This window comes from Drosophila rhopaloa, unplaced genomic scaffold, assembly GCF_018152115.1.
Source record: "Drosophila rhopaloa isolate 14029-0021.01 unplaced genomic scaffold, ASM1815211v1 contig_203, whole genome shotgun sequence".
In the NCBI taxonomy this organism is placed as follows: domain Eukaryota; kingdom Metazoa; phylum Arthropoda; class Insecta; order Diptera; family Drosophilidae; genus Drosophila; species Drosophila rhopaloa.
In genome coordinates, this window is record NW_025335088.1 from 1275666 (window position 1) to 1292230 (window position 16565).

Here is a 16565-nt window from a genome sequence, read left to right on the forward strand (position 1 = left end):
AGCGTTAAATACTAATTTTGAATCGGAATATAATAAACCAACAGGAAATGAGAAAAAATTAACATATTTATTTAATTTCTAAAGATATCTTAGATATTTCATAATATGTAAGCAATTTTAACAAAAAACAAGAAAGGAAAGCTAACTTCGGGCGGAGCCGAAGTTGATATACCCTTGCAGAATACTCTGAAAATTATATTCTCCAAAATTATTCATATGCATTCTTAATACTCATCAAAATCCCAACTTCCTAACTTTAAAAACACCAAAGTTATGGCATTTCCAATCGTTCAGTTATATGGCAGCTATAGGATATAGTCGGCCGATCCTTATGAAACTTAATAGGTAGGATTGATTGGCTAAAAATAAAACCCATAGAAAATCCCAACTTCCTAACTTAACAAACACCAAAGTTATGGCATTTCCGATCGTTCAGTTATATGGCAGCTATAAGATATAGTCGGCCGATTCTCATGAAATTCGGTAGGTCAGATTGATTGGCCGAAAATAAAACCTATAGAAAATCTCAACTTCCTAACTTAACAAACACCAAAGTTATGGCATTTCCGATCGTTCAGTTATATGGCAGCTATAAGATATAGTCGGCCGATTCTCATGAAATTCGGTAGGTCAGATTGATTGGCCAAAAATAAAACCTATAGAAAATCTCAACTTCCTAACTTTACAAACACCAAAGTTATGGCATTTCCGATCGTTCAGTTATATGACAGCTATAAGATATAGTCGGCCGATTCTCATGAAATTCGGTAGGTCAGATTGATTGGCCAAAAATAAAACCTATAGAAAATCTCAACTTCCTAACTTTACAAACACCAAAGTTATGGCATTTCCGATCGTTCAGTTATATGACAGCTATAGGATATAGTCGTCCGATCCCGGCCGTTCCGACTTATATACTGCGTGCAAAGGAAAGAAGGGTGTGTGCAAAGTTTCAATCCGATAGCTTTAAAACTGAGAGACTAGTTTGCGTAGAAACAGACAGACGGACAGACAGACGGACAGACGGACATGGCTATATCAACTCAGGAGGTGATCCTGATCAAGAATATATATACTTTATAGGGTCGGAGATGTCTCCTTCACTGCGTTGCACACTTTTGACCAAAATTATAATACCCTCTGCAAGGGTATAAAAAGACAGAAAAGTTTATTAGGTTTATTATTATATTATAATTTCAGTCAAAAGTTTTTATATATATTCTTGATCAGCATCACCAGGAGAGTCGATCTAGCCATGTCCGTCAACAATACCATATAGCTGCCATGGAAACATATGTAGCTTCATTGCAATTTTAATACAGGCATAGAAACCGAAATGTAGTCGTTTTAAGTCGTAATAATTGCAAGGGTATATAAACATCGGCTTGCCGAAGCTTGCTTCCTTTCTTGTCTTTAATTTTATATAAGTATAAAGTATAAATTAAATTACAGCTGTGAAAAATTTAATAGCGCCACCAACTTTAAACGGGCATTGTACCTATATTTTTGACAGTATGAAAGCGTTAAATACTAATTTTGAATCGGAATATAATAAACCAACAGGAAATGAGAAAAAATTAACATATTTATTTAATTTCTAAAGATATCTTAGATATTTCATAATATGTAAGCAATTTTAACAAAAAACAAGAAAGGAAAGCTAACTTCGGGCGGAGCCGAAGTTGATATACCCTTGCAGAATACTCTGAAAATTATATTCTCCAAAATTATTCATATGCATTCTTAATACTCATCAAAAATCCCAACTTCCTAACTTTAAAAACACCAAAGTTATGGCATTTCCAATCGTTCAGTTATATGGCAGCTATAGGATATAGTCGGCCGATCCTTATGAAACTTAATAGGTAGGATTGATTGGCTAAAAATAAAACCCATAGAAAATCCCAACTTCCTAACTTAACAAACACCAAAGTTATGGCATTTCCGATCGTTCAGTTATATGGCAGCTATAAGATATAGTCGGCCGATTCTCATGAAATTCGGTAGGTCAGATTGATTGGCCGAAAATAAAACCTATAGAAAATCTCAACTTCCTAACTTAACAAACACCAAAGTTATGGCATTTCCGATCGTTCAGTTATATGGCAGCTATAAGATATAGTCGGCCGATTCTCATGAAATTCGGTAGGTCAGATTGATTGGCCAAAAATAAAACCTATAGAAAATCTCAACTTCCTAACTTTACAAACACCAAAGTTATGGCATTTCCGATCGTTCAGTTATATGACAGCTATAAGATATAGTCGGCCGATTCTCATGAAATTCGGTAGGTCAGATTGATTGGCCAAAAATAAAACCTATAGAAAATCTCAACTTCCTAACTTTACAAACACCAAAGTTATGGCATTTCCGATCGTTCAGTTATATGACAGCTATAGGATATAGTCGTCCGATCCCGGCCGTTCCGACTTATATACTGCGTGCAAAGGAAAGAAGGGTGTGTGCAAAGTTTCAATCCGATAGCTTTAAAACTGAGAGACTAGTTTGCGTAGAAACAGACAGACGGACAGACAGACGGACAGACGGACATGGCTATATCAACTCAGGAGGTGATCCTGATCAAGAATATATATACTTTATAGGGTCGGAGATGTCTCCTTCACTGCGTTGCACACTTTTGACCAAAATTATAATACCCTCTGCAAGGGTATAAAAAGACAGAAAAGTTTATTAGGTTTATTATTATATTATAATTTCAGTCAAAAGTTTTTATATATATTCTTGATCAGCATCACCAGGAGAGTCGATCTAGCCATGTCCGTCAACAATACCATATAGCTGCCATGGAAACATATGTAGCTTCATTGCAATTTTAATACAGGCATAGAAACCGAAATGTAGTCGTTTTAAGTCGTAATAATTGCAAGGGTATATAAACATCGGCTTGCCGAAGCTTGCTTCCTTTCTTGTCTTTAATTTTATATAAGTATAAAGTATAAATTAAATTACAGCTGTGAAAAATTTAATAGCGCCACCAACTTTAAACGGGCATTGTACCTATATTTTTGACAGTATGAAAGCGTTAAATACTAATTTTGAATCGGAATATAATAAACCAACAGGAAATGAGAAAAAATTAACATATTTATTTAATTTCTAAAGATATGTTAGATATTTCATAATATGTAAGCAATTTTAACAAAAAACAAGAAAGGAAAGCTAACTTCGGGCGGAGCCGAAGTTGATATACCCTTGCAGAATACTCTGAAAATTATATTCTCCAAAATTATTCATATGCATTCTTAATACTCATCAAAAATCCCAACTTCCTAACTTTAAAAACACCAAAGTTATGGCATTTCCAATCGTTCAGTTATATGGCAGCTATAGGATATAGTCGGCCGATCCTTATGAAATTTAATAGGTAGGATTGATTGGCTAAAAATAAAACCCATAGAAAATCCCAACTTCCTAACTTAACAAACACCAAAGTTATGGCATTTCCGATCGTTCAGTTATATGGCAGCTATAAGATATAGTCGGCCGATTCTCATGAAATTCGGTAGGTCAGATTGATTGGCCGAAAATAAAACCTATAGAAAATCTCAACTTCCTAACTTAACAAACACCAAAGTTATGGCATTTCCGATCGTTCAGTTATATGGCAGCTATAAGATATAGTCGGCCGATTCTCATGAAATTCGGTAGGTCAGATTGATTGGCCAAAAATAAAACCTATAGAAAATCTCAACTTCCTAACTTTACAAACACCAAAGTTATGGCATTTCCGATCGTTCAGTTATATGGCAGCTATAAGATATAGTCGGCCGATTCTCATGAAATTCGGTAGGTCAGATTGATTGGCCAAAAATAAAACCTATAGAAAATCTCAACTTCCTAACTTTACAAACACCAAAGTTATGGCATTTCCGATCGTTCAGTTATATGACAGCTATAAGATATAGTCGGCCGATTCTCATGAAATTCGGTAGGTCAGATTGATTGGCCAAAAATAAAACCTATAGAAAATCTCAACTTCCTAACTTTACAAACACCAAAGTTATGGCATTTCCGATCGTTCAGTTATATGACAGCTATAGGATATAGTCGTCCGATCCCGGCCGTTCAGACTTATATACTGCGTAGAAACAGACAGACGGACAGACAGACGGACAGACGGACAGACGGACATGGCTATATCAACTCAGGAGGTGATCCTGATCAAGAATATATATACTTAATAGGGTCGGAGATGTCTCCTTCACTGCGTTGCACACTTTTGACCAAAATTATAATACCCTCTGCAAGGGTATAACAAGAAATAATGCAAGTGTATACCCTTGCAGTTGTTACAAATCTAAAAAATTTCGATTTCTATGCCTATATTACTAAAAATAATAAAGCTTTGTCGATTTTGGGCTGCATTTTGCCATCGTTTTTATGGCAGCTATATCCGATTTTAATTTAATTAAAACCGTAACTCCATAATATTCAAATATTACCAAATCCCAAAGAACAAAAAAATAATTAACAAGAAAGGAAAGCTAACTTCGGGCGGAGCCGAAGTTGAAATACCCTTGCAGAATATTCTGCAAATTATATTCTCCAAAATTATTCATATGATGAATTCTTAATACTCATAAAAAATCCCAACTTCCTAACTTAAAAAACACCAAAGTTATGGCATTTCCAATCGTTCAGTTATGTATATGGCAGCTATAGAATATAGTCGGCCGATCCTTATGAAATTTGATATGTCGGATTGATTGGGCAAAAATAAAACCCATAGAAAATCCCAACTTCCTAACTTAACAAACACTAAAGTTATGGCATTTCCGATCAATCAGTTATATGGCAGCTATAAGATATAGTCGGCCGATCCTTTTGAAATTTGGTAGGTCGGATTAATTGGCCAAATATAAAACCCATAGAAAATCCCAACTTCCTAACTTAACAAACAGCAGAGTTCTGGCATTTCCGATCAATCAGTTATGTGGCAGCTATAGGATATAGTCGGCCGATTCTTATGAAATTTAGTACGTCGGATTGATTGGGCAAAAATAAAACCCATAGAAAATCCCAACTTCCTAACTTAACAAACACTAAAGTTATGGCATTTCCGATCAATCAGTTATATGGCAGCTATAAGATATAGTCGGCCGATCCTTATGAAATTTGGTAGGTCGGATTAATTGGCCAAATATAATACCCATAGAGAGTCCCAACTTCCTAACTTAACAAACAGCAGAGTTATGGCTATTCCGATCAATCAGTTATATGGCAGCTATAGGATATAGTCGGCCGATTCTTATGAAATTTAGTACGTCGGATTGATTGGGCAAAAATAAAACCCATAGAAAATCCCAACTTCCTAACTTAACAAACACTAAAGTTATGGCATTTCCGATCAATCAGTTATATGGCAGCTATAATATATAGTCGGCCGATCCTTATGAAATTTGGTAGGTCGGATTAATTGGCCAAATATAATACCCATAGAGAGTCCCAACTTCCTAACTTAACAAACAGCAGAGTTATGGCATTTCCGATCAATCAGTTATATGGCAGCTATAGGATATAGTCGGCCGATCCCGGCCGTTCCGACTTATATACTGCGTGCAAAGGAAAGAAGGGTGTGTGCAAAGTTTCAATTCGATATCTTTAAAACTGACAGACTAGTTCGCGTAGAAACAGACAGACGGACAGACAGACGGACAGACAGACGGACAGACGGACAGACAGACGGACAGACGGACATGGCTATATCAACTCAGGAGGTGATCCTGATCACGAATATATATACTTTATAGGGTCGGAGATGTCTCCTTCACTGCGTTGCACACTTTTGACCAAAATTATAATACCCTCTGCAAGGGTATAAAAACAAGAAAGGAAAGCTAACTTCGGGCGGAGCCGAAGTTGATATACCCTTGCAGAATATTCTGTAAATTATATTCTCCAAAATTATTCATATGATGCATTCTTAATACTCATTAAAAATCCCAACTTCCTAACTTTAGGCTTGCTTGGCATTGCGCTATTCTAAGTAAACCATGTTAAAAACTCTTTAGTACGTTTACTGGACTTGTGTTTTGTTCCAAATCAAGAAGTCGTTTGTCTATTAAGGGGTTATGTGCCTTTTTTTGTCGAAAGAAGTTTTTTATGTATGTAGCAATTTTTTTTATTACATGAATGATTATATTTTGTGAAAGTTCAGTTTGTTTACAATGTTTGTGCAAAAATTAAGGAGTGGTTGTTTCCCTTAAACGCCTTTTTTTGGAAGAACAAACCGTACAAAAAAAAAATTGCATTAGTTTAGAGTAATTCCATGAATCTGAACGATCGTTTTTATAATGTTTTATACGGGCACGCTGTATGCAAAAAATTAAGTGTTCGGTCGCTAGAGTTTTTACAAAAAAATCCATTTCCGCGAAATAAAAATTTGTGCGTGAAAAATCGATCGTCCAAGTACACACAAAATTCATCACGAACATTTTAAAAAAAATTGAAGAAAATCGGTTAAGTAGTTTTTTTCCATCCATTTACCGAAAAGTCATTTTTCAAAGAGATATTCGCGTTTAAAGTTTAAAGTTTGCGTTTGGGGCGGGGACGAGACGCGCGGCTTGGAGCGCTGTAACTTTTCGGCAAATATTCTCAAGAAGTTGTTCTTCGAGATAAACCAATAACAAAATTTTCGATTTTTTTTTAAATAAAAAAGGTATATAACCCCTCAACCGGTAGATACCTATCACCCAACTCTAGAGCTGACTGTAGATGCAGGAACAGAGCCGAAAAGTCTGTTAAAAGATTTCGCTGCTTTCGTAAGCAAACTTTCATCGTTTAAGTACTTTTATATCTGGCTATGACTGGTTCGATCTTTATTCAATTTAAAATGTGCGGATTTCAATCTGCCTTTCCCCTTAGCAAAGGGCTCGGTCAAATTTTACCGTGCTTAACGCCCGGTACTATAAAAGCTATCTGACTTGATATAGGGTCCAGTTTTCACAAGATTGAAAACAGTTTTATAATTTTGTTAACACTACGCGTAAATCAACCTGTTAACATGGATCGCTATTATTATAAAATTCTTTTTCCCTGTTTTCTGTTTCATCCCGTCCAAATTCGTCTTATGTCTTATGTCATATCCAATTCAAACTTAATTTTGTCCAAGTTTAAGTGAAAGCTCCATTCTCTTGGATCTCCATTAAGTTAAACCAGTCTATTCACCGGGTCCCGACGGTGTTTACCTTATTTTTGGAATCTTCTCACTTTACACCTATTTGGAAGGAGTAATTTGTTATTCCCCTTCATAAGAAAGGAAATAAATCGAATACAAGTCATTTAAGAGGGATATCAAAGTTGTCCGCCATCCCAGAGCTTTTCGAAAACGTTGTTACACCCTTCTTGTATCATCTTTGTAAATCAATTATATCTCCATATCAACAAATACTTATAAAGCGAAGAGGTCAAACCTTTTGGAGCTAACGCCTTTTGTAATAAATGGCTTCAGACTGGCGTAGCTTACAATGATTTTAGTAAAGCATTTGATTCCGTAAAACTCTCGCTTTTTGTATTAAAGCTTGACTTATTAGGACTTTCATGCCATCTTCTAACATGGATCTTAAGTTATGTAAGTGGTAGAACTCAAGGAGTCCTCTTTAAAAGCTCTATCGCCAATTTGATTCGAGCTACTTCAGGCGTCCCACAAGGAAGCCACCTTGGACCACTTCATTATTTATTAACGATCTCCCTCTAAGTGTCCTCATGACGTTAAGTTATGCCTGCAACATACAAATTTCCTGCAGTTCAGACTTACAATCGGAGCTTTCTTTTCTTGTTTAGTTTTAAATAGCGCTAAAAAAAAGCAATTACATTTTTTCGGGTGAACCCACAATATGCCACGTACATGCGGGGTGGTTGTGCATAGTCTAGAATCACTCATGTTGATGACCTTGGCGTTCTTCTGAACCCAAAACATAAGGTTTGTCACCATATTACTTCCATGGGGGAGTGCTCGGAATTATAAATAGGTGGTCAAAGGAATTCGATGAACACTAGTCCCAATTGGAGTGCCCAATATGGTGTACATATAGAGTTGGATAGAATACAAGGCTAATTTAGCCATCTTACTTTAGTAGACTTCTCCTAGTTAATCTACCATCCTCGTAAACTTATTTACGGGGATGTGGAGAGTCCCGAGTTACTGGGTCTTCTAAACCTATCTGAGCCTAATAGAATTACCAGTAACTACAAGTATACTTACTTGAAATCATTGTAACTATAATAACATGAACTATAACTATAATATGCATGAACCTTTAAAAGTACTATATTATTTCTATTTCAATCTCAAAATTGCATAAAAAAAAAAAAAAAAAAAAAACAGGAAATATAGACCTGTACCATCAGAATACTCCCTCCATGTTATATGGTCTTTATATGATATTGTTGTCCGATTATTATTTAATAATAGTGTTTTAGGAACAACAAGGACAATTTTGAAGATACGTTTGAATAATTACAAAAATTTACTGATAGCTTGTGACTTGGTGATTCAGTGCCGTCTTAGCCTCACAAACAAAAATAATTAGAGATGGTAAACTCAATTATCCGCACATTTCATTTCCAAATGTTAATCGCTTAGCAATTTAACCCAATTAAATATGCATGATGTTATACGTGTAAACAAAAGGCCATCACAGGGACTTGCACCAGCAGCGACAAGCTGTGTTTGCCCGCCCTCAAATAGAACACCTATTATTTGCCTGTTGACAGTAACCACTCAAGCGAATTATTGCCAACTCATCAGTGGGTATTTTAGTCCATTTTTTATCTACCCCAGTATCTGCATTTGTGTCCGCGTTCGTCAAAAGGCATATGCTCCTGAATTCAACCCCCGGGACTTGTGAAACGCAATCGTTTTCGATTTTAATAGGCCGTCGTATATGTACAATTGGATTGTATGGACTGTATGACGAGTGTACCTTCCCATTTGAAATATGAAACCTGGACAAGCAACAGAAGCGAAAGGATGAGGCACTCCTTGTGTAAACAAAGCACTCAAATTAATTAGGGATAATTGAATTCCTGTTGCAAATGGGCTTTACTACTTTAATTGAGCATGTTTTCAGATTAAAATAACCTTCTTCCATATTTACCAATAAATCTGTGCTTTCTTTTTCAATTGATTTATTTTTAAGCTATGGTCCATGAGACCATAAATAAATCTGATGTATAAAACAAATGGGGACACAATGTATAACAATCTTAGTTGGTTATCAAAATATTTAAAATAGTAAATGTAAGTTAAGAGAAATAAAAACTCAAATGCAGTAAAAAAATTAATCCTTTTATTTGCAAAAGGGATTACCTATATATATTAATACAAGTATACAAGTAAAAGCTATCGTTTAGCGTTATGCGAATAAGGCAGGCAGTTAAAATTAACTGCGAGTATTATAGGTTTCTATTGAAATCTTAAAATTAAAACTTTAAATTAAATATTATTATCGCAATTATTTTATTTAAAACTGAAACAATTCCACCATTTGGCTAGAAACATTTTTATTCAATTTATGTACGCAGTACATTTATATAAAATTTCCAAATTGTGCCGAATATTGTTTCCATATCATATAATATTAAATTATTAAAGTCATTGGGCCTTTATTCAAAAAAAGATATAGGATTGCTTATGCATAAATAAATGATGACACCATATCCCACCTACTAAACTCATGTCCATCACTCCTATCCACCAAACTATCCATTTTCAAAAACACAAGCCCAAAAAATCTCCTCAACGACCTCAACCCAGATAATTTAGAAAAAATCTTAGCTTTCTTAAAAATCTCAAACCTGTATCACAAAATATAAAACGTAACCAAAAATGTACAGATATTACAAAAATTACTAATTAAAAATTACTAAAAATTACTATTAAATACACTAATAAATAGATATCATATCATTATCCTAAAAGCCGAAGGCCTTGTTGCTAGCGCTTTACCAACTAAGTTAGTCTAGTTTTGTAAACTTTTCTATCTTTAATAATAAATAAATAAAAAACAAGAATGGAAAGCTAACTTCGGGCGGAGCCGAAGTTGATATACCCTTGCAGAATACTCTGTAAATTATATTCTCCAAAATTATTCATATGATGCATTCTTAATACTCATCAAAAATCCCAACTTCCTAACTTTAAAAACACCAAAGTTATGGCATTTCCAATCGTTCAGTTATATGGCAGCTATAGGATATAGTCGGCCGATCCTTATGAAATTTGATAGGTCGGATTGATTGGCTAAAAATAAAACCCATAGAAAATCCCAACTTCCTAACTTAACAAACACCAAAGTTATGGCATTTCCGATCGTTCAGTTATATGGCAGCTATAAGATATAGTCGGCCGATTCTCATAAAATTCGGTAGGTCAGATTGATTGGCCAAAAATAAAACCTATAGAAAATCTCAACTTCCTAACTTTACAAACACCAAAGTTATGGCATTTCCGATCGTTCAGTTATATGACAGCTATAGGATATAGTCGTCCGATCCCGGCCGTTCCGACTTATATACTGCGTGCAAAGGAAAGAAGGGTGTGTGCAAAGTTTCAATTCGATATCTTTAAAACTGAGAGACTAGTTCGCGTAGAAACAGACAGACGGACAGACAGACGGACAGACAGACGGACAGACAGACGGACAGACGGACATGCTTATATCAACTCAGGAGGTGATCCTGATCAAGAATATATATACTTTATAGGGTCGGAGATGTCTCCTTTACTGCGTTGCACACTTTTGACCAAAATTATAATACCCTCTGCAAGGGTATAATAAATGAATGATGTCTAATATTAAAATAAATAAATGTATACAAAGTTTGTGACTTACGTGTTACAAGTTTGATCTCGCATTTGCAAACAACCCTGCCTTCAATGCGTTAACCAAAGGCACTCGTCCCAGCTTACAACTTTTCGAGCGATTGTCTATGTACATCTGCCAGATTGTTAACAATCTGGCGTTTTTCTAAATACTAACATAATTTTGTCATTATTTACCTCACTGGTTTGTAATTCGTTCAACCCTCGACTCCCCTCACAAGTTAAGGAGTCTCGTAATCATTTGTTTCGCTTCCCGTTTGCAATTTAAGCGTGGGCATGCAGTAACAAAGGCATTAAGCCTAACAATCTGTACTTTATAACTTTTTTGCTAACCTTATTATCTCTAACGAAATGGTCTCTAGGGGCAGGCTCCTTTTCAATTATGCTATTCACACGCATTCTATAATTGAATGAGGGAGTTTTCACGTTGGGAGTGAGCAAATGTCTGATTCCAATTTTCATGGAATAAATTTGTAGTAAAAGTTAATATAAGTATATATTTTTTGAGCAATAACGGCAAAACTTATTGATTTCAAAATATTGTGGTGGGAAGTTGGAATTGGCAACGATTTGGTCGGAACAACTTTAGGTATAAATCCAACAGGAAAGTTGCATAATTTCGGTGTTTTTGAAGATAATTGGCTTTTTACGCTTTTGGTTTCGTCAAAATTATAGAAAATGTCAAATGCATTTTATTATACCCTTGCAGAGGGTATTCAAATTTCAGTCAAAAGTTTGCAACGCAGTGAAGGAGACATTTCCGACCGTATAAAGTATATATTATATATTCTTGATCAGCATCACCAGGAGAGGTATTTTTATGGGACTAAATACTACGGAAGTACGGTTTTAAATAAATTAAATAAAAACGATTAAACGCAGCGTAAAATCGACAAAACTTCATTGTTTTTATACCCCTGCAGAGGGTATTATAATTTTTAGTAAAAATCGAAATGTAGTCGGTTTGCAATAACTGCAAGGGTATATAAAGTTTGCTTTCTTTTTTGTTAGTAATGATATATGTCGGGAATGTCTCAATAAAAGCATTGCAAGAGCTTATAAAATTAATTACTGTAATATAAATCTAGCTTAAAACTTGACAAAAATATTTTAATGGTTTTAAGTAAGCCTTTATGCTAACCTAATTAATAACAAAAATCAAAACAATGTTTATGAAAAATATTTTCAGCAGTCTATTTAAATGGCTTTAGCTGAAAGTGTTAAAATGACTCCTGTGTCTGTGGCTCCCTTCAACGGAATGGAAAACAGTCAAACTTCCCAAAGGTCAAATCACGTACGTATTTTATAAATTTGAATATACGATTCTGACCAGTTTTTATGCCCTTGCAGAGGGTATTATAATTTCAGTCACAAGTTTGCAGCGGGGTGAAGTCCGTCTGTCCGTCGTCCCTTTCTACGCAAGCTAGTCCCAAAGAACAATCGGAAAACAAAATTTAAACAAGAAAGGAAAGCTAACTTCGGGCGGAGCCGAAGTTAATATACCCTTGCAGAATACTCTGTAAATTATATTCTCCAAAATTATTCATATGATGCATTCTTAATACTCATAAAAAATCCGAACTTCCTAACTTTAACAACAACAAAGTTATGGCATTTCCAATCGTTCAGTTATATGGCAGCTATAGGATATAGTCGGCCGATCCTTATGAAATTTGATAGGTCGGATTGATTGGCCAAAAATAAAATCCATAGAAAATCCCAACTTCCTAACTTTACAAACACCAAAGTTATGGCATTTCCGATCAATCAGTTATATGGCAGCTATAGGATATAGTCGGCCGATCCTTATGAAATTTGGTAGGTCGGATTGATTGGCCAAAAATAAAATCCATAGAAAATCCCAACTTCCTAACTTAACAAACACCAAAGTTATGGCATTTCCGATCAATCAGTTATATGGCAGCTATAGGATATAGTCGGCCGATCCTTATGAAATTTGGTAGGTCGGATTGATTGGCCAAATATAAAACCCATAGAAAATCCCAACTTCCTAACTTTACAAACACGAAAGTTATGGCATTTCCGATCAATCAGTTATATGGCAGCTATGGGATATAGTCGGCCGATCCCGGCCGTTCCGACTTATATACTGCGTGCAAAGGAAAGAAGGGTGTGTGCAAAGTTTCAATCCGATAGCTTTAAAACTGAGAGACTAGTTTGCGTAGAAACAGACAGACGGACAGACGGACAGACGGACAGACGGACAGACGGACATGGCTATATCAACTCAGGAGGTCATCCTGATCAAGAATATATATACTTTATAGGGTCGGAGATGTCTCCTTCACTGCGTTGCACACTTTTGACCAAAATTATAATACCCTCTGCAAGGGTATAAAAATTATAACTTTGATGTTTTTTCGGTTGATCGGATGTTGTTTTTATACCCTTGCAGAGGGTATTATAATTTTGGTCAAAAGTGTGCAACGCAGTGAAGGAGACATCTCCGACCCTATAAAGTATATATATTCTTGATCAGGATGACCTCCTGAGTTGATATAGCCATGTCCGTCTGTCCGTCTGTCCGTCTGTCTGTTTCTACGCAAACTAGTCTCTCAGTTTTAAAGCTATCGGATTGAAACTTTGCACACACCCTTCTTTCCTTTGCACGCAGTATATAAGTCGGAACGACCGGGATCGGCCGACTATATCCTATAGCTGCCATATAACTGATTGATCGGAAATGCCATAACTTTCGTGTTTGTAAAGTTAGGAAGTTGGGATTTTCTATGGGTTTTATATTTGGCCAATCAATCCGACCTACCAAATTTCATAAGGATCGGCCGACTATATCCTATAGCTGCCATATAACTGAACGATTGGAAATGTCATAACTTTGGTGTTTTTAAAGTTAGGAAGTTGGGACTTTTTATGAGTATTAAGAATGCATACTATGAATAATTTTGGAGAATATAATTTACAGAATATTCTGCAAGGGTATATCAACTTCGGCTCCGCCCGAAGTTAGCTTTCCTTTCTTGTTTTTATTTTTTTTTTCTTCTTTGTATTTGGTAGTATTTAAGTACTATAGAATTGCGGTTTTAATTAAATTAAAAACGGACATCTATATCATATAGCTCCCATAGAAAAATCAAAAGATTAAAAAAAAAATTTTGGCTGTTTTTCTAATTATTTAAATATTCCTTTTACATATAGTAATTTTTTTACTATTTAAAAATTACCCTTTTAGTTCTGTCAAAATCGAACAACAATATCACAAAGCAACTAAAAATCGACATAGCTTCATTATTTTTGGTAATAAGGCATAGAAATCGAAATGTAGTCGTTTTGTAATAACTGCAAGGGTACACTCATAGCAAAATTAACCCTAAATTTTAGAAATTCGCCCTAAAACTTTATTTTTTCTAAATCCAAGAAAAGATTTCTATTTTCAAGAAATTTTTTTCTCAAAACAAGAAAACTTTTCTTAAATCAAGAAAGTGTTTCTCAAATGTAGAAATTGTCGCCATAAACTGAACTCACCCTAAATCCAAGAAAGAATTTCTATATTTTAGTAAAAATGGTACTTATTTTTATAAATTTTTTTCTTCAAATTAGAAATTCTGCCCTAAAAAATTATTTACCCTAAAAAATAGAAAAATTTTCTCAAATTAACCTTAAAAATACGATAACCCTAAAAAATAGAAACGCTTTCTTAAATATAGAAATATTTTCTTAAATATAGAAATATTTTCTTGAATATAGAAATATTTTCTTAAATATAGAAATATTTTCTAAAAAATAGAAATTAATCCCAAAATATAGAAATATTTTCTATAACATAGGAAACATTTTCTAAAATGACCATAAAATTGTTCTAACCCTGTCTGAGTAGCCTAGGGGGTTAGAACGTCTGACCAGAAATCTAAGCACCGCAAGTTCAATTTCAGCTGCCGACATCTTTCTTTTTCCTTTTTTTTACTTGTGTTATAAACACAGATGAGAAGTAATGCTTAGAACGACTAAAGGTTTTACCCTTTATGGAAAAGAAATTAAAATATTTTTTGTCATATGAAATATCATCTTAGAAAATTTATTTTAAATATTTGGACTTTCACAGTTGCGACTTAACGAGTTCTAAAAACTTTTTTAACCTAATATTCTTCGCAAACGCCCCATCATATAGTCTTTGGTTTGCCATGCGCTCTTCGCGCGCGACCGTGGCTATATTCAATGTCTTTGAACTCACGCGCGGGAGACCTGGGTTCGAATCCCACCGACGGACCAATAAAATTAAAAGTTTTTTCGGATAAGATACATATCGGATTTTACTTGTAAGAACTGAAATAAGTCATAATTGTACTAATTTCTCTCTCTCTTTCCCACAGAATTACAGTTGAAATCGATATTGGCAATTCATTAGAGCAATACTAATACAAACTTTTCTGAATGAAAAGCAAAGTGCTTAAATCATATATGTACATATATATATACATATACATAAGTCCATAAATCCTGAATGAATAATTACATCATGAGGCACATTTTTTCTAATTTTTAGAAAAAATATCCTACTTTTAAGAAATATTTTTCTATTTTTTAGAAAAGTTTTTCTTGTTTTTAGGGCTCTTTGCCTTAAATTTTAGAAAGGAACGCCCTTAATTTTAGAAAAATTTACCCTACAATTTATGGTGCGATGCCTTTGAAGTCAAAAATAAGGCGAATTTCTTGTTTTTAGGGTTAATTTTGGTATGAGTGTATATAGACTTCGGCTTGCCGAAGTTTACTTCCTTTCTTGTTATTTGTACGCTTTTTTCAAAAGGTACTTTTGTTTTTTCTAAAAACCTTCTGTACAACACCCCTTTGCATTTTAATTTAATATTTGAACCTAAAATTTTAAAAATCACTGGAATCGAATTCTTTTCCATGATATTTGCTTTACATACACACAAAAGTTCCGCAGAGATGCTAAGAATACAAAAATCCGATGTTTGGTGAATTCAATATATCTAGCCCATATAATTTATATTACCAAATTTTAACGAGTACATTATTTATACCTAAATATCGATAATGCTTTTTTTCTTTAATTTGTAATACTTTGACAGATCAAATTATATAAAATAATAATAATAATAAGAATAAGAATAAGAATAATAATGTTTAATAAAAAAAATTTTAAAGATAAAAATTTTGGAAGAAAATAAAATATTACATAAAAAACTAGACTCGAAAGCAATGTTATATAAAATAAAAAATATTTTTTTTATCAAAACGAAATAGATTTGTCTGTGGGCATATCATATTGATTATAAAAATTGAGCCAAATTGACATCAAAAATAGAAACAGGGTTTATAAAACATTAAACCAATAATAAACAGATACAAATTAAAGGTTACAAATTTGCATTTTAGACACTAAATATTATTCTTCACAATTCATATCCATATAGACATTCCGGTCTGTCTGTTTCTTAAACCGAATATATTTTATTTATTTTTATAGTAAGAAAAAAATTTCTTAAGTACAAACGGCGTTTTAAATTCAAAATTAATTTTTTCGATTATAATTTCAAATTATTAGAAATGTACCTTCTTTTCGGACAGGAAAGTAAACAAATCTTTTAGGATTTCAGCAATCTCCTAAACTTAGAATAATAATTCTGGATGAAACCTTCCCAAATGTCTTCTTTAAATTGCAGATAGTTTATAAATCGAAAAGTTAAGGCTGTATAGGCCATATAGCTGCCATATCAAC

General features: G+C 34.0%; 1 protein-coding gene across 2 annotated transcripts in view; it reads left to right on the top strand.

The window, feature by feature from the left end:
- Positions 1 to 16565, top strand: part of LOC108041550 — a 63223-nt gene that overhangs the window by 23131 nt on the left and 23527 nt on the right. The window contains exon 2 of one of the 2 annotated variants that reach the window (XM_044460666.1): positions 12036 to 12140. In XM_044460666.1, the coding sequence (XP_044316601.1) occupies positions 12048 to 12140 (93 nt within the window). In that variant the 5' untranslated portion in view covers positions 12036 to 12047. The remainder of the gene's footprint in view (positions 1 to 12035; positions 12141 to 16565) is intronic. The other variant, XM_044460667.1, reaches the window with a different exon arrangement.